This window comes from Tursiops truncatus, chromosome 9 (assembly GCF_011762595.2).
Source record: "Tursiops truncatus isolate mTurTru1 chromosome 9, mTurTru1.mat.Y, whole genome shotgun sequence".
NCBI lineage: Eukaryota > Metazoa > Chordata > Mammalia > Artiodactyla > Delphinidae > Tursiops > Tursiops truncatus.
Window position 1 is genome coordinate 68,997,225 of NC_047042.1, and position 19,123 is coordinate 69,016,347.

A 19,123-nucleotide genomic window follows, 5' to 3' on the forward strand; every position below is an offset into this window, starting at 1 on the left:
TTACAATGTTGTATCAGTTTCTGCTTTATAACAAAGTGAATCAGTTATACATATACATATGTCCCCATATCTCTTCCCTCTTGTGTCTCCCTCCCTCCCACCCTCCCTATTCCACCCCTCTAGGTGGTCACAAACCACCGAGCTGATCTCCCTGTGCTATGCGGCTGCTTCCCACTAGCTATCTATTTTACGTTTGGTAGTGTATATGTGTCCATGCCACTCTGTCACTTTGTCCCAGCATACCCTTCCCCCTCCCTGTACCCTCAAGTCCATTCTCTAGTAGGTCTGCATCTTTACTCCTGTCTTGCCCCTAGGTTCTTTGGACCATTTTCTTTTTTTTTCTTCTTTTTTTTTAGATTCCATATATATGTGTTAGCATACGGTATTTGTTTTTCTCTTTCTGACTTACTTCACTCTGTATGACAGTCTCTAGGTCCATCCACCTCACTGCAAATAACTCAATTTCATTTTTTTATGCCTGAGTAATATTCCATTGTATATATGTGCCACATCTTCTTTATCCATTCATCTGTCCATGGGCACTTAGGTTGCTTCCATGTCCTGGATATTGTAAATAGGGCTGCAATGAACATTGTGGTACATGACTCTTTTTGAATTATGGTTTTCTCAGGGTATATGCCCAGTAGTGGGATTGCAGGGTCATATGGTAGTTCTATTTTTAGTTTTTTAAGGAACCTCCATACTGTTCTCCATAGCGACTGTATCAATTTACATTCCCACCAACAGTGCAAGAGGGTTCCCTTTTCTTCACAGCATCTCCAGCATTTATTGTTTGTAGATTTTTTGATGATGGGCATTCAGACCGGTGTGAGACGATATCTCATTGTAGCTTTGATTTGAATTTCTCTAATGATTAATGGTGTTGAGCATTCTTTCATGTGTTTGTTGGCAGTCTGTATATCTTCTTTGGAGAAATGTCTATTTAGGTCTGCCCATTTTTGGATTGGGTTGTTTGTTTTCTTGATATTGAGCTGCATGAATTGCTTGTATGTTTTGGAGATTAATCCTTTGTCAGTTGCTTCATTTGCAAATATTTTCTCCCATCCTGAAGATTGTCTTTTCATCTTGTTTATGGTTTCCTTTGCTGTGCAAAAGCTTTGAGGTTTCATTAGGTCCCATTTGTTTATTTTTGTTTCTATTTCCATTTCTCTAAGAGGTAGGTCAAAAAGGATCTTGCTGTGATTTATGTCATAGAGTGTTCTGCCTATGTTTTCCTCTAAGAGTTTGATGGTATCTGGACTTACATGTAGGTCTTTAATCCATTTTGAGTTTATTTCTGTGTATGGTGTTAGGGAGTGTTCTAATTTCATTCTTTTACATGTAGCTGTCCAATTTTCCCAGCACCACTTATTGGAGAGGCTGTCTTTTCTCCTTTGTATAGTCTTGGCTTCTTTATCAAAGATAAGGTGACCATATGTGCGTGGGTTTATCTCTGGGCTTTCTATCCTGTTCCATTGATCTATATTTCTGTTTTGTGCCAGTACCATACTGTCTTGTTTAACTGTAGCTTAGTAGTATAGTCTGAAGTCAGGGAGCCTGATTCCTCCAGCTCCGTTTTTCTTTCTCAAGGTCTTTTGTGTTTCCATACAAATTGTGAAATTTTTTGTTCTAGTTCTGTGAAAAATGCCAGTGGTAGTTTGATAGGGATTGCACTGAATCTGTAGATTTCTTTGGGAAGTATAGTCATTTTCACAATGTTGATTCTTCCAATCCAAGAACATGGTGTATCTCTCCATCTATTTGTATCACCTTTAATTTCTTTGAACAGTGTCTTATAATTTTCTGCATACAGGTCTTTTGTCTCCTTAGGTAGGTTTATTCCTAGATATTTTATTCTTTTTGTTGCAATGGTAAATGGGAGTGTTTTCTTAATTTTACTTTCAGATTTTTCATCATTAGTGTATAGGAATGCAAGAGATTTCTGTGCATTAATTTTATATCCTGCTACTTTACCAAATTCATTGATTAGCTCTAGTAGTTTTCTGGTAGCATCTTTAGGATTCTCTGTATATAGTGTCATGTCATCTGCAAACAGTGACAGCTTTATTTCTTCTTTTCCGATTTGGATTTTATTTCCTTTATTTCTTTTTCTTCTCTGATTGCTGTGGCTAAAACTTCCAAAACTCTGTTGAATAAGAGTGGTGAGAGTGGGCAACCTTGTTTTGTTCCTGATCTTAGTGGAAATGGTTTCGGTTTTTCACCATTGAGGATGATACTGGCTGTGGATTTGTCATATATGGCCTTTATTATGTTGAGGAAAGTTCCCTCTGTGCCTATTTTATGGAGGATTTTTATCATAAATCGGTGTTGAATTTTGTCGAAAGCTTTCTCTGCATCTATTGAGATGATCATATGGTTTTTCTCCTTCAAGTTGTTAATACGGTGTATCACATTGATTGATTTGCATATATTGAAGAATTCTTGCACTCCTGGGATAAACCCCACTTGATCATAGTGTATGATCCTTTTAATGTGCTGTTGGATTCTGTTTGCTAGTATTTTGTTGAGGATTTTTGCATCTATGTTCATCAGTGATATTGGCCTATAGTTTTCTTTCTTTGTGACATCCTTGTCTGGTTTTGGTATCAGGGTGATGGTGGCCTCTTAGAATGAGTTTGGGAGTGTTCCTCCCTCTGCTTTATTTTGGAAGAGTTTGAGAAGCATAGGTGTTAGCTCTTCTCTAAATGTTTGATAGATTTCGCCTTTGAAGCCATCGGGTTCTGAGCTTTCGTTTGTTGGAAGATTTTTCATCACAGTCTCAACTTCAGTGCTTGTGATTGGTCTGTTTTATATTTTCTATTTCTTCCTGGTTCAGTCTTGGAAGGTTGTGATTTTCTAAGAATTTGTCCATTTCTTCCAGGTTGTCCATTTTATCGGCATGTAGTTGCTTGTAGTAATCTCTCGTGATCCTTTGTATTTCTGCAGTGTCAGTTGTTACCTCTCCTTTTTCATTTCTAATTCTATTGATTTGAGTCTCCTCCCTTTTTTTCTTGTTGAGTCTGGCTAATGGTTTATCAATTTTGTTTATCTTCTCAAAGAACCAGCTTTTAGTTTTATTGATCTTTGCTATCGTTTCCTTCATTTTTTTTCATTTGTTTCTGATCTGATCTTTATGATTTAAAATATGGAATGCTTCACGAATTTGCATGTCATCCTTGTGCAGGGGCCATGCTAATCTTCTCTGTATCGTTCCAATTTTAGTGTATGTGCTGCCGAAACGAGCACTCTTTGCTATTTTTGTTAAGTTTTTTGAAAGGAGGGGAGTGTCTGCTGGTGGGTTAGTGTGGTTACAAGGTGTTCAAAAAAATTAGTTAAACCATAGGTTGATTTAAATTAGGTTTTTGTAGCACAAGTGTGGCATCAAATTATTCAGAGCCTTTTGCTAACATTAATTATTTTGTGTTATTATTAACCTGGAAATCTAACTATGTGATGAAATCAGCCTGGGAGACTTAGTAAAAATCTCTCTGAAGAGCTGGCTTTTAGGTTGGGTTTTAAAGAATGAGTTGGTGAAATATTAATAATAGCTATTTGTTCAAAGTTGATATGAAGAATTAGTAATCCTTCGTTTGTGAGAGCTCCCTTAGTTTACTTTGTGTGTCTGCCATGTAACCAAGCAGGTAAAGAGTGTACTTAGGAGCTGCTGTGCCTGGGTTCAAATTTTGTCTTCCACCCTTATTACCTGATGATGTTGGGCAACTTCTGTATGCCTCAGTATCCATATCTTTACAATGGAGATAGTAATAGTCACTACCTAATATGGTTCTTGGGAACACATGCCAAGTACAGTGTAAGTGGTAGCAGTTCCTGCACTATTAACTGAATCATGTATTACCTCCCTCTTACTAGTACTCTAGTAGTGGCCTTTTAGGAGCTCTCTAGGGTAACTTAAACTAAGACAAGGACTATTTAGTGAGTGGAATTATAGGTCTGAGATCCATGTGATATGCTGATTCAGGGAAATATATCAAAATGTAGTATAGTCAAACCTTCCCTAATTTTCCCTGCTCTATCCCCCACCTAAGCTGACAGGGGAAGTGCTTCAGGACAGAGAGACAGAGCAGAAACAAAGAAAAGAAGATTTGAAGACTCACAACACACTCCCCAGGCCCTAAATCACTTAGATTTTATATTTCCAGAAAGGACAACCCCACGTGCTTCTCATTTCTTGCCTTTGTTTATAGGATAACTGACTCATGTAAAAATGTCTCCATACCCTGATGGAGACATTCTGCCTCAATTAGCAGGGAATGAAAAGAATAAAAGTCTTTGTAGTTGCGTAGAGTCAGATAAAACCATTCTAGAAATAGTAGTCATCACTTTGCAGTGAAGTGGGGAGACATCAAATTCTGTGTTAATGTTAGGCTTCCCTGTTAGGATTATTTTTTAACACATAGGACAGCTGTGCAAGATCCAGCTTATTTCATTTTGTTTACAGTCAGTGCTCCAGTAACTTCTGTATAGAAATAGTAGTTTGGGGGGTGATTTTTGTGACCTTAAGCATCTCATCCTGTGTATTTAAACTCTTCTAAAAGTTTTCTGTGGTTTCATTTCATTCTAATGCCACTCAGCCTTTGAAACCATTTAACTTATAGTCATTTTAGTATGAAATAATTATCTTTAGCTGACCTGTTTGAAGCATTTATACTGTTATACTGAAACAGGCTATATCATAAAAGAGCTGTAGCATAATGGATGTTTATGTACTGTGTTTTATATATTTTTAGAATATATAAATATATTTTACTTAGGCCTTAAATAAACCTGTGAGATGTGGGTTGTATTAACTATCCCCTTTTTATATCAGAGGACCTGAGACACAGATTGCTAATGTAATTATGCCCAAGGTTATATATGTCTAAGTAATGGATGTTTGTGATTCAAACATAGATGTTCTGACTGCAAAACCTGTTTTGTGTGACAATAAACTTCCTCATATAGCTGTAATTACTACACTGATTTTTTAAAAGTCCAATTCTATGTAAATTCCTCTAAATCTAGAATACTGATGTAATAGTTCATGCTTCATAATTTATTGGGCAAATTTATATTTCCTGTCTTATTTAATCCTTAAAACTATCATGTGGTGGGAGGGTGGTGGATATTTTCATTTTACAGGTGATGAAACATATTTGTAATTTTTAAAACTTGGTGTAGTGAGTAGTAGGCTTGAGGTTCTGATCTAGGACTTTTGACCCCGTTGTGTGGCAATGACTATGCAATTTTCTTTTCATTATTGATAAGAGTTAGGTATTTGTCCCTCTAGGAGCCCATTTTTCATTTGTTCCTGAGTGTGAAGTTTTACTATGCAGTTATCCCAAGCTTCAGTAAATTGGCTTTTGGATGCCGTTTATGGACTATTTTTGTTATATTTTATGTTTTCTTTCTTTTTAAAGCACAGGCACTTTATGGAGACATTTCCCTACAGTACTTAATATTTATTTTCACAAGTACTATATTCAACTCAATGGTTCAGACTCTGTAAACTAGATTGAGTTTTATTGATTGCTAAGATTATTTACCATGGAGTTTCTCAACTTCAGCACTGTTGATACGTTGGGCTGGATAATTTTTGTTGTTGGAGGGGGCGCTGTCTTGTACATTTCAGGATGTTTAGCAGCTTCCCTAGCTTCTACTCGTTAGAGGCCAGTAGCACCTCCTGGCAGATGATGATAACCAAAAATGTCTTTAGACATGGCCAGATGTATGCTGGGAGGTAAGATTGTTGAGACCACTAGCAGTAGTTCCTAGTTCTTAGACCAAATTAAGGTAATGCATAAAGTCTTGTTAATTTTTGGTGTATTCTCCCATATATATTTTTTTAAATCTTCCATAAATTTTATTTTTGAGAATAATACAAAAGAACAAGTAGTCAATGAAATGAGTAGAGAACTTCCAGTCCTTGAAATGTATTTGTTTCTAGCAGTAAAATGATTCCCGTTTTTTTATGATGGAATCAAATTTATTGGAATTTAAATATACAGATCAAAGTATCATTGGACTGTTTTAATCACATCTTATCAGCTTTGGTACCTGCTTTTCTAGATGAAAATCTTCTTGACAGATGTTATTTCCAGCTAACTCAGACATAGGAAGTTGAATCAGAACATTTGAAGAAAACATTGGTTAGAACAGTTAAGAATATACAATCTCTAAAATACTGACAATGAGAAAATACTTTAAATTAAGAATATCTGGGGCTTCCCTGGTCATAGTGGTTAAGAATCTGCCTGCCAATGCAGGGGACATGGGTTCGAGCCCTGGTCCAGGAAGATCCCACATGCCGTGGAGCAACTAAGCCCGTGAGCCACAACTACTGAGCCTGCGCACCTAGAGCCTGTGCTCCACAACAAGAGAAGCCACCGCAACGAGAAGCCCGGGCACTGCAACAAAGAGTAGCCCCTGCTCGCCGCAACTAGAGAAAGCCTGCGCACAGCAATGAAGACCTAACGCAGACAAAAATAAATAAATTAATTAAAAAAAACAAAAGAATGTGTTAATTTCAAGCTTATTTTCCATGAGTGTAATAATTTTTTTCATTTTAGACGTTAAAAGAAATAATATTTGTTGAGATTGAACAATTATGTATACAGTGTGAAGAATGCCTAGAATAAGAGCTGCTTATTTTATGTTTTTATCTTTGGCTGCGCTGGGTCTTTGTTGCTGCATGTGGGCTTTCTCTAGTTTCGGCGAGCGGGGGCTCCTCTTCGTTGTGGTGCGCGGGCTTCTCATTGCGGTGGCTTCTCTTGTTGAGGAGCATGAACTGTAGGTGCACGGGCTTTAGTAGGTGCAGCATACGGGCTCAGTAGTTGTGGCATGCGGGCCCTAGAGCGCACGGGCTCTAGGGTGTGCGGGCTTCAGTAGTTGTGGTGTGCACGCTCAGTAGTTATGGCTCTCGGGCTCTAGAGCGCAGGCTCAGTAGTTGTGGCGCATGGGCTTAGTTGCTCCATGGCATGAGGGATCTTCCTGGACCAGGGATCGAACCCGTGTCCCCTGCATTGGCAGGCGGATTCTTACCCACTGCGCCACCAGGGAAGTCTGAGCTGCTTGTTTTAATAGAATAAGTTAAGTGTTACCACCAATGCAAAAAATCTTAAATAGGCATTAATAACTAGAACTGGAGATGGGTCACCTTCTGGCTTTCATGTGTGTCTGCTCTAGTTTTGGTCAGCTAAAGAACTTGGAATAATCTTTTAGTTTAATGTGGTTGTAAAATTTAATCAGGGAGTAAAAACACCCAAAATAAAGAGACTTTCAAAGTATAGCCACTTAAACTGTAAAAAGGAAGCCAATGGTCAACTTAAGGTCATAGCAAATAGTAATACATTTTGTGGCTTCCCTCCAAAAGGGATTAAAATATCTTCCTTTCTTAAATAATTTAATCACTTGAGTTGTGCACCTGATGTAAATACTCGGTTGCTTATTTGAAATATGGCCAATAAATTAGAAATTAGGTGCTTTAAAAAGCATTACTGATAGCTTGCCCTTTTGGAATAAGAATATTTGGAATTCTGGGAATATGTGCTTTGGGTACTAGGGAGCCAGGGGTAGAAGCTGTATTGGTTTATGTGTATCTGACTATCACTGAACTTGTGTATCTGAACTATCACTGACTATCACTGAACTATTGGTTTATGTGTATCTGACTATCACTGAACTTGGAAATCCCAGTAATGTCTTGAATACAGTAGGAACACAGTAAGCATTGGTTGAATGCATCTGGTTATACTTGGAAGAGGAATGTTCATTGTTTGGTGGTAGTGTATCATCTTGTAGGCAACATTTCTGGATTAAATTTTTGCATGACAATAAGTGTCTATGTGTGTATCTGTGCGAAGATCTCTAAATAGCTCCAAGATTTGCGTTGCTCTGTGTAACCCTGTTGGATATTTCCAAGGTGGACTGTTTTTTGTTAATTCTAGAAGAGGGTGGGGGGAAAGAAACAACAAACTACAAACAAAACCAAATTTTTTTTTCTGACCAGGACTTTTTTTACGAAGACATGGAGTCTTTGACTCAGATGCTTAGGGCTTTGGCTACAGATGGAACTAAGCACCGGGCCAAAGTGGACAAGAGAAAGCAGCGGTCGGTGTTCAGAGACATCCTTAGGGCGGTAGAGGTAGGCCACTTAATGCTGTAATAGATACTCCTTGATGGTTGGTCTGTAAACCCCATTTATCTTCCCTACCTTTCCTAGATTTCTGCTTCCCCCAATTTCACCACTGGCTTGTGAGGATATCTTGTCTTTCTGACTTGTCCTGTAACCTCCCCTCCCTCCGCCCCTGCCAATCCTAGACCAGTACAAATACCTGACTTTTCACCAGTTTGTTGAGTGCTTTTGAAATTTAAAAACATTCACAACAAGGTGGTTTTGCCGTTAATATTTATCCAAACTTAGTTGTGTCTTTAAGTCTACCACAAGTAGGCAAATTCTACACGCTTATATGTGGGATAGTACTTCCACTTTCTAGTCTATTCATATTTCAGGGATGGAGGTATCGGTTTAAACCACATTATTCATTTCAGCATACACATGTCTAATTAGAAATTGTGTTTATGTAGGATCTCTTTAGATCATTTTGGTTCCTCTTACAATTGTTGTTCTTCTATTGGCCAGGAACGGGATTTTCCAACAGAAACTGTTAAATTTGGTCCTGAACGCATGTATATTGATTGCTGGGTCAAAAAACATACATATGACACCTTTAAGGAGGTTCTTGGATCAGGGATGCAGTACCACTTGCAGGTGAGTGGGTGACATCCTTTCTGTATGTTTGCTTTTAAATTAGGGAGGAGTTTTAAATGTACCTTACTTAACTGGCTTTTGAAGTTAGTTTGAATATACAGAATGTTTTCAGCATATGATATGCAAAATAGCAAGTTTATTTTTAAAAGTTAAATTTAATAAACATGAAACTCTTCTTTTTGTTTTTGTATTGTGTAAGCCTAGTGGAGCATCTATATAGCTGTTGGAACACTTGATATCTTTGTAGGGAAGCAGATAGTTTGACATAGCTTTCTTGAATTCAAGGCATTGGAAAACCATTTGGTCTTACGAGAAACAGAAAGAAAATAAGTGACTTACATTCATATACATAACTTCTGTTAACCAGATTTCACTTTATGTAGTTAAAAAAAAAGAGCTGATATTTAATACTGAGACTTATTGCATTTCTCTTTTATTTAAGTCAAATGAATTCCTTCGCAATGTTTTTGAACTTGGACCCCCAGTGATGCTTGATGCTGCAACACTTAAAACAATGAAGATTTCTCGTTTTGAAAGGGTAGGTTTGGTTTTTGTTTTCAATAGAACTAAATGCACAGAAGAAAAGTGGAGCCAAAGCTTTGATTCTGCCAGGTGATAGGTATTTAGCTATGTCTGTGAGATTTTAGTTCTTATGATGTTTCGGACACAGAGTAGCTGGACTAAAAGTATAGAAACTTCACTGCATTTAGAGTATGGAGGGTTATGATGAAAAATTTTTATCCATAATCCTATTAACATAGAAGCTATTTTTATCTTTTGTTTCCTTTTGCTTATGAAGTTTATATAGTTAAGGATAAATATTTACACAGTGCTTCTTTCGTATCAGATAACTGAGCCTAAACTTAGTAAGTACCAGATTCATTTTACAAATGAGGAAACAAATGTGCTCAGAGAGTTTGTAACATTAAATAGTGGTTAATATTTTTATTTAACATTTCAAAAACCCTTATATTTTAATTTTTTTTACTAAGGTAAAATTCACATAACATAAAAAACTATTCTACACTGTACAATTTAGTGGCATTTAGTACACTTACAGTGTTGCACAACTGTCACCACTATCTAGTTTCCAAACATTTTCACCACCTCAGAAGGAACCTTATGTCCATTAAGTATTCATTCTCCATTCCCTTCCCCTCTTCTCCCCCCAGCTGCTGACAGTCACTAATGTGCGTTCTATCTATGGATTTACCTATTCTGGATATTTCATATACATAGAATCATATAATGTGACCTTTTGTGACTGGTTTTTTCATTTAGCATAGCGTTGCCAAGGTTCATCCATGTTGTAGCGTGTCATTACTTCAGTCCTTTTTGTGGCCAAATAATCCTTCATTGTGTGGATATGCCACATGTTTATCTGTTCGTTAGTTGGTGGACATTTGGCTTGTTTCCACTTTTTGCCCTTTTTAAATCGTGCTGCTATGAACATATATGTACAAGTTTTTGTTAGAGCACCTGTTTTTGATTCTTTTAGTTGTATGCCTAGGAGTGGAGTTGCTTGGTTACGTGGTAATTCTGTGTTTAACTTTTTAAGGAACCACCAAACTGTTTTCTACAGTGACTGTAGTGCATTTTGCATTCCCACTAGCAGTATAAGAGTTCAAATTTTGACATCCCTACCAACACTTTTTTGGTTTTATTTTTGTTTTAAATTATAGCCATCCTAGTGGGTCTGAATTGTTTAATTGTATATTGTAAAGAATCTTTACATTTGATCATTTTGATGGCCATATAATTGTTGGGTATTTTAAAACTGTTTTGAATAAATACTAATATTTTTACATAATTTCTCTTTTGAATTATTTCTTGGAAGAAATCCTTGCATGGGACTACAGGGCTTGATTATGATTTTTATTATGCATTGCCAAATTACCTTCCAAAATAATTCTATCATTTTTAATTATTTTCAGTGGTGAATGAAAGCATGTAGCTATTACACACATATTTGACAGCATTGGGTTTTATAATTTTAAAAATTTGTTAGTTTGAATGAAACCTTATGATAGTTTCCCTTATTATTTTAATTAACAGCAAAGTTGAGTATTTTGTTCACATTAATTCATGATTTGTCTTTTCCTTGATCAGAGTAAATGTTTATATACTTTAAAAAAATTTTTTGGCTGGAATTTTCTTGGTATTTTACATGTTTGGCTATTTTTTTTCATATAGAATAGCCATGAACTATAATGTGTTAATTTTCCCCCTCATTCTTTGTGTCTGTCTTATAAACGTTTAAAATATTTCTAGAGTCAAATTAGTTCATTTCTTTCCTTTGTGATTTTTTTATTTATCTTTTTTTTTTAACTTTATAAGAATATCTGAAGCCTTAGTGGCTCACCTGTATTTTCCTTTTCTTCATTTCAGCATTTATATAATTCTGCCGCCTTCAAAGCTCGAACAAAAGCCCGAAGCAAATGTCGAGATAAGAGAGCAGATGTTGGAGAATTCTTCTAGGCTTTTAGCATTTGAAGACCACTTTCTAATTTCCCTTTTTTTAAAAAAAAAAAAAAATTTCTAATGTATTTAAACTCTAGAGACAGTTTTTTATCTTGGGTCAACAGATAGCTTTTGTAGTAGGGGTTATATTATAATTTAATGTGTAGTATTGCAACTGGTGAGTTCTGGTTATTGAATATTCTCTGTATATATAATCAGTAAACATTAATAAAGTGTTTGTAGTGTGTGGTCATTTTCTATTTATGAAGAGAGCAAAAATATAGTATTTCACTTGATTTCATGATGAGAAAAACTATTAGCTGAGGTTAAATTTCTTACGTTGTGGTTGTCAGAAATATTGATTATAATGATATAGATATACAAGATATTTAACTTAAGATCTTAGACAGATGAGTTCTGGATATAATTTTGGGAGCTAGATCTTCTGGAAAAGCTGCTATTATTTTCAATTTTAAATGGAACCTAATAATTTTGTTACTGGGATCAACAAAGGGAATTATACCATGAGACCTTACAGCTGCACTTACAGGCCATTCAGTCCATCTGTTATTCATAATGAATTTGTATATGCCAGAAAATTTGCTAGCCTTGACCTCTGAGGGCAGTAACACTAATTTTATCTGCTGTGTAAGACCTTGTGCCCTTTATTTTGAAATAAAGATCTTTTCACACTAAAAGTGCTTCTTTTTTAATAGAGGAACATTTATGGGTTTGAAGTTCAGAGTTCAAAGTGATGAAATGGGGTAGGGAGAGAGTGAAACAGAACTTGCTTTGTATATTTGGAAACATGAAAATAAATGAAAAACTATAGCAATATATCATTGGCCTTCCAGCTATTAAGACTAGTGCTGCTTGGTTGCCCATGGGGTGATTTTTTTACTTTATGGGAAGTTGTGAGCATTTTGACAATGTATTAGGGTTTTGTTATTATTAAACTTTATATTAAAATTACATTGCACAAGTAATACCTGCAGTTTAGAATTCATAGATTTATTTCTTTATATTAATGCAGAAAATAGTGATGAGGGGTGGGGAAGCATGTAGATAAGGACCAACATAGAGGTATTTTTTCTAAACTAGCATCTCTCTGCCACATCTTCAACCTCTTCTGGAAGGTCTGATGTGCCCTCTTCATTGAAAATCATTGGCCGGCCTGTGCAACCACTATTGCTTCTGGGAGTATGAGTTCCATCCCTCAGAAACAGTGCAATGGAAAACAGACTTGGAATCTCGAACCTGGCATTGTGTGTTGTCACCTCTTTATATTCCAAGTAGGTTAGAACCATGGAGAAGAGATTGCAAATAATATTTTTTTTCTAAAATTTCAATTTCATATATGTATATTTTAAAATATTAATGAATTTTTATTTTTATTAAAGTTATATATATATATATATATATATATATATATATATATATACACATAATATAATAGTATTTCAAGGCTTATAAGGAAGTTAGCTCCCTGTGCTATCCTTTCCCATTTCTCAGGAGGCATTTCATTTCAGCCTTTATAGTTTTTTTTTCCTAGCACCTTGGTTTCAGATTTCTAAGTAGTATGCTTACACAGCTATTTCTTTATTCGATAGGTGAAGATTTCTGCCTTTTTACTTTTCCCTTCTCCCATTTTGTTTTGGTTTTTTGTTTGTTTTTTTTGGTTAAATTAGCATCGTTTGCATTATAGTGACCATATTTCTATTCATTTCCGAACTAGATGGTTTACTATGCTTACATTTCCATTCTCATAGGACATCTTGTCTTGGTTTTACACACATATCGCTAACTTTTCCAAAATAGTCCCAAGTAAATTTGTAAAATTCTTCTTTAATCTACCTTCCACATGGTCAAAGCCGAACAGAGTACTTGTTTCAGTCTAGACTAACTTCTCTCTCATCTTAGTATACAGCTGTTTCCTGAGACTTCATCATCCTGGGATTTGTTTTCCTCTCGCGAGTTGGATTACACATCTCCTGGACTCCCTGTGTTCGTTATTAGGTTACTTTCCTGTTAAAGTGGAACACTTCCTTCAGTAACTTCTGGAAGTGAGACTTTAAATGTCTGACAGATACTTTGGCTTGATATATAAAATTCTAGGTAGAAAACCAAATTCAGGATTTTGAAGGCATTGCTCTATTCTAATTAAAGTGTTGCTGTGATATCTGATGGGATTTTAATTTCTGATTTGTTTCTTTTTCTTTTGTTCTTTGAATCTGTACTGTTCTAAAAGCGGGTGGTACTGTGCTTTGGTGGACTCTGGCAGTCTGGAAAATACTAAGTTCTTGACCTCCCCTCCCCCTTCACACACACATACACTTTTTGATCTGGAACTCCCATGAGATGCTAGAGCTGCTGGGTTGAGTGTCTGGCCTTATTTCTTTTTCTTGGGAGATTTCTGTAACATGGTTTTCCAGTCTTCTTATTGCATTATATTTTCAGCTAACGTGAAATTACCTGCCTGTGTTTAGCTCCATACTTCACTTTTGCCTCCAGTTCCTGAGCCTGCCTGAATTCTGCAGGGTCTGTCACCTCACTCAGCAGTGATGGTCCTCCGGAGGTCTGCTAAGGCAGGTACCAACCACTCTCTCCTTCCCATGTTTGATACATTTGTTGAAATCTTGCTCAATGTTGTTTCCTCCTATTTTTATACTTGTGGTTTTATAATTTTTATTCTGCCTTTTTACTGGGATTTTAGGAGGAAGAAGATATAAACAAGTGTTAATTTGTATATTAAATTTATATAGACGGGTGCCTTTTTTTGTCAAATTGATGGGTAGTTGCTAGACAGGATAACTGGGGATTCAATGTGAAAGAATGCTTGAGTTTTCTTCAGGGCAGTAAAATGGTACATGAGAGACCAATTCATTCCTTGATTCTTGGTTAATCTTTCTGGCTTAAAGGAATTTAAAATGGTCCCTGCCTAGTAAGTTCTTCGAGGTTCAGTCATTAATTTTGAACCAACTGGTATCTTTGACTCAAGTCTTTGGTAGCATGTTTTAATTTCCTGGGAATGAGATATAATATTTGAAAGAAAAAGCAAGAAATACTTGAAAATATCCCCAGGTTGAACAGTTCATGTGAGAATACCTATTTTCTTTTTGTGACTCAAAACTTCTGGTTGTGGCCTTTCAGATACAGAGTAGATAAAATGAGGTAGGTTGTCTTGTTTTGTTCTTCACTGGTTCTCCAGAAGTCTAACGGCTCATAAGCCATAAAAAATCTCATCCCCCTCACTGGTGTAAAATAGGGTTGAATTCAGACTTTGGCAGGAGGAGTTGCTTAGTCTCCATTTTCCTCACCTTTGAGGCGGAGTGGAGGTGACTGATACTTCAAGGGTTAGGTTTACAGGAGAGAGAAAAACAGTCAATGTTCAAAATGAGGCCATCCTATTATTTTTTCAAAGAATAGATGGTTTAAAACAGATGAGGTAGTTGGGAGATTAAAGCTGAATATGATAATTAAAATAATAGCTAACATTCTCATTTTCCAAGAAATTTGGTATAGATTTTAATATATGCTTCTAAGAAAAAGTTACTAGTTACATTGTCTTTCTTCATGAACTGGTCCTCAGGTATAGATGAAGCTTTGAAAGATGACACTCTTTTCCCCCAAAAGGAGAGTGAGGTCCATACTGAATACAGACGTAAAAGGAATTTTGTGGAGCAAACATTTTCTAATTGACATGCAATATGTCTCAAGGATGAATTAATGTCTGTCTAGCAATGGCAATGGAGGGTAGGATTATAAAGGGTTATATATCCGTTTACCACTTAACCCTCAGTATCTTGCTCAGATAGTCAGGGAGGTAGGCTTGTGGTATAGTCTACGCCTCGCTGTGCTGCTTTTATGTACCCCAGAGGGCAGACGGTCCTTGGCGTGTGTGAGAGGGAACCACGTCAGAGGCTGACATTCCTGAGAAAGGAGGATGCATTAAAAACTCACAGAATAAAGCCTTTGAAAAGGAAAGAAAGTTGATGAGATAAAGCGCCTCCACTGCCGGCAGTGGGGGCACTGGGTCTGTAGCCATGCAATCTCCCACGCACAGTCCGCTTCTGTAGCTACTGCAAGCCCTAGGCATCCTCTGATCTGCCCTCATCCTGGTTAGACGGTCAGCCTTATTCTTTTCCTGTTGACTGGAGTCCTGTGCAAGTTAGTTGTCAGAGTGGCAGCTCCAGCCTGCTACCCGATATTTATATGTGAGAGCACCTCCTGGCAGAAGTGCAGGAACTGTGTCAGTTTACACATCTGCCAAATAAGGACGTAAATCTCAGTCCAATCAGAACCTCATCAGTTACCATTTAAATCAAGGCATGGTGGTTTTTTTCTTTTTAAAGCATAGTCCCAGTACTATATTTACTAAAAACCTTAGGCACTGTGAAAAAAAATCACTATTTGGAATCTTACACTGCTTGGCTAAGTTAACACTAAATATAGACCAGCAGTTTCATGCTGGGGTTTATGGGCCTTATAGGAGCACTGTGTGCTGAAGGGAGGCAAAGAAAGAGCTACAGAATTTCTAGAAAGTCATTATAGTTGCTTCTGAATAATTTGTTTTTCCTGGTAACCTAGCAGTCAAAGCTCACATTTTTGTAAGTAATTTGCATGCTATTACTCTACTGAGACTGAATTATGATTCTTGAGGCTGGGATGTTTTTTGTTGCATGTGCTCTGTGCTTTTTTTTTTTTTTTTAATTTTTAAATTTATTTTATCTTTGGCTGCATTGGGTCTTCGTTGCTGTGCGCGGGCTTTTCTCTGGTTGTGGTGAGTGGGGGCTACTGTTCATTGCAGTGTACAGGCTCCTTATTGCGGTGGCTTCTCGTTGTGGAGCACGGGCTCTAGGCACACGGGCTTCAGTAGTTGCGGCACGCAGGCTCAGTAGTTGTGGCTTGCAGGCTCTAGAGCGCATGCTCAGTAGTTGTGGCCCACAGGCTTAGTTGCTCCGTGGCATGTAGGATCTTCCAGGACCAGGGCTCGAACCCGTGTCCCCTGCATTGGCAGGCGGATTCTTAACCACTGCACCAGCAGGGAAGCCCTACTCTGTGCTTTTTTAACTTTTGATACAGATGATTTAGACTTGATTTTAAAAATTACTTCCTGGATGTGAAGAGGCACTGACTCTGAACTGGAATTATAGAACAAATTACCATGACTTGCTCAATAAAGCTTCCTATTAACTTTGAATTAAATCCTATTATAACAATTTTTATTTTGTGGCAAGCAGTGCTGGTTTGAGTTATTTCTCTGGTTTGATACCAATCACCTATGGTAAAAAGTAAAGAGCAAAGCAAATTTTCATAGACGATGATATTGGTCAGAATATTTATTAGTAGGTAGTCAAAGAATTCTTAAATGACAAAAAGAATCAGCTGTTAACATTGATCTAAACTGGAGGAAAAGAAAATTACTTACATGTTTCAGTTCAAGGTATTAGGAAGGGTTCCATGAAAAGGATGCTACTTTGGTTGGTCAATCTTAATGAGCAAATTTGCACACCGCAGTCAAGGAGGGTCAAGTTAGTGCAATACAGAATTTAGTAACACTCTGGCTGCTCCAGCACTGCTGGTTGTTCCCAGATGCTCTCATGTGGAGATGCAAAGATAGCAACAACTGGGTGTCAAACAGCTATGGGTCCTGGCTTGAGGGCCATGTGATCCTGTATCCATTTACTCACAGGGTCATTTGCAGGCTCTTGGCATCCGTGAACCACACTCAACTCAGTTTTTTCTAGTGGCTCTTTATTTTTCATTTGCATGTTGCATTTAATTAAAAATGCATTGAAATAGCATCTATTTACATTGTGCCTTTACTCAAATGAAGAGATTTCCATTCAGAGCACTTCAGAGTTCACTCTAAGTTGTTATGTTAGTGCTTCTGGGTTTGATGTCGCATTGAACCACCTTTTGAGTTAGCAGCAAGGCCAGTAGTTTGGAGATTTTATTAGTCGTGCAGCTCTTAAGTCAGTTTTTGTAGCTATGATTTTCTAGCTAGTCCTCTACTTTGTAAACACTGATTCAAGCCTCAGTATGAGATTTAAGTAATAGTAATTACATCCCTAGAGGGGAAGCTAAGGCTCAAGAATGTCAAGTCAGAGATCCAAAAATGAACCATGTGTCAGCCACCAAGCCTAAAATAGATGCTGTGTCTGGAACGATGATCCTGTGATGGGACACAACCTTTATGCCTCATCAGATATTAGTGTTTGGGATAATATATAAAGAGAGGATGAAATATAAAACATTTTTAAAACAATAGGAATCTGTGACCATGCATCAGTCAACACTTTTGGTTTTATCTGTAAAAGGATGAGATTTGATTGATCTCTAAGGCCCTTCGGTTCTATATGCTGTTACTTTTTTTTTTTTTGTCACTTAAAGTCATTCCCTTAGGAATGATCCATGAAGTACATTTGGAATTCAGTAATATCTATATCTAAAGTGCTTCGGTAGTATCTTACCTAAAATATTCAGGGAGTTAGGTGTTCTTGTTAATTAAAATTTCAGCATAACTGAAACACCCTTCTAGATTTTTACTTTGAAAAAAAATTTAACTAGTTCATGGCTTTTCGAGCTCACTGTTTTTCTTAGCTAGGGTTCTGGGGGAACTTTTTTTTTTTTTACAAGTACTAGTAGGTTTTTAGTTATTACTGGGAAATTGTTCGGTCTTAATATTTTAGTGTGCAGTTTAATCTGTTTAGTAAATGGCTGATACTTTTTTTTTTTCAGATCTTCTATAGGTGTTCATCTTTTTTTCCCTGAATTTGGTTTTTCCTGACTCTAATCATATTTGCCTTCATTCTGTAGCTGGGCATTAAAGGAAAATTTTAAAATGTTAAGAGGAAGTCAATAGTGTGTTGCCACATATAGGCAGACGTGAAGTTTTCTGCATTGCTTTTACTAAAGTCCAGATAGATATGACACGAGGATTCTTAACCTCAGTTTTATGTTAGTGTACTTATTATTAACTGCCTCAAATTCTTTTGGAAATAGTGAGATTTAAATCCTAAATAAAATATTTTAGGTGTTCCAACTTAACATGAATCACTGGCTTCTAAACTTGGCACTGGGCATTTGAAGAATAGGATTGGAGATTACCCTATGGAGTGTTCAGTCAATTGGGGAAATCAAAGATGTAGGCAAATAAATGCGATAAAATAGAACAGATGTTCTGATAGAAGAATGTACAGTATCCAGCAAGGGCACAAGGAAAAGACGGGTTGATTCTTAATGGAGGTGAGGTTTGAGCTGAGTCTTGACAAAGGATTCGGGAAGGGTTTGGAGAAGAAAGGTAACACAAGGGAAGGGGCAGTGAACTCTGAAGCGTGAGGCCTGCTTCCAGCCCAGCAACTAGCTAATGTATGATCTTGGGCATTTACCTTCTGAGCATCAATTTTCTCATTGTGGAAAGGATGGGGGCTAGATGAGAGCATGTCTAAAGTCCTTTCCCGATCAAAAAATCCCACATCCATTATTAGACTCATTTTATGAAAAGGGATAACTGTGAAGAAGAAAGCTTTGATAGCAATCAGAATTTGTCTTCCTAGAACCTTCTTTTCACATAATTAAAAGGTCACAGGTTCTCTGTGCTAGAGAGACATCTTAAAATAGAACTTTTTAATCCATTCAGATTTTTCAGTGTAGCTTGAACTTGTGCTATCATTAGAGGATATTATCTTCAATGTAAACCACAATTTTAGAATTACTTATTACGTAAGTGACCGCACTCTAAGGAAACACAGAAGGAAGAGACCTGAGAGGTCCTGAAGTTTAGCCTCCAACAGCTGCAGTATTCATCTCCGTACTCAGTTTGCTAAGATTTTTGTCTTGAGGTCTCAGAGCCAGTCTGTAATGACGAAAGGATACCTTTAAGGTGGGGACTCC

At 36.9% G+C, this 19,123-nt stretch overlaps 1 protein-coding gene and 1 non-coding gene across 3 annotated transcripts in view; one reads left to right on the forward strand and one right to left on the reverse strand.

The window, feature by feature from the left end:
* IFRD1 (interferon related developmental regulator 1) overlaps positions 1-11,474 on the forward strand; it is a 48,263-nt gene extending 36,789 nt beyond the window's left edge. For both annotated transcript variants that reach the window (XM_033863163.2, XM_033863164.2), the window contains exons 9-12: positions 8,006-8,140; positions 8,639-8,767; positions 9,210-9,305; positions 11,156-11,474. In XM_033863163.2, the coding sequence (XP_033719054.1) occupies positions 8,006-8,140; positions 8,639-8,767; positions 9,210-9,305; positions 11,156-11,245 (450 nt within the window). In that variant the 3' untranslated portion in view covers positions 11,246-11,474. The remainder of the gene's footprint in view (positions 1-8,005; positions 8,141-8,638; positions 8,768-9,209; positions 9,306-11,155) is intronic.
* Positions 3,140-3,246, reverse strand: LOC117313674 (U6 spliceosomal RNA). The gene has a single exon (XR_004528259.1). It is a non-coding gene; the product is annotated as a U6 spliceosomal RNA (small nuclear RNA).
* Positions 11,475-19,123: the final 7,649 nt, after the last annotated feature.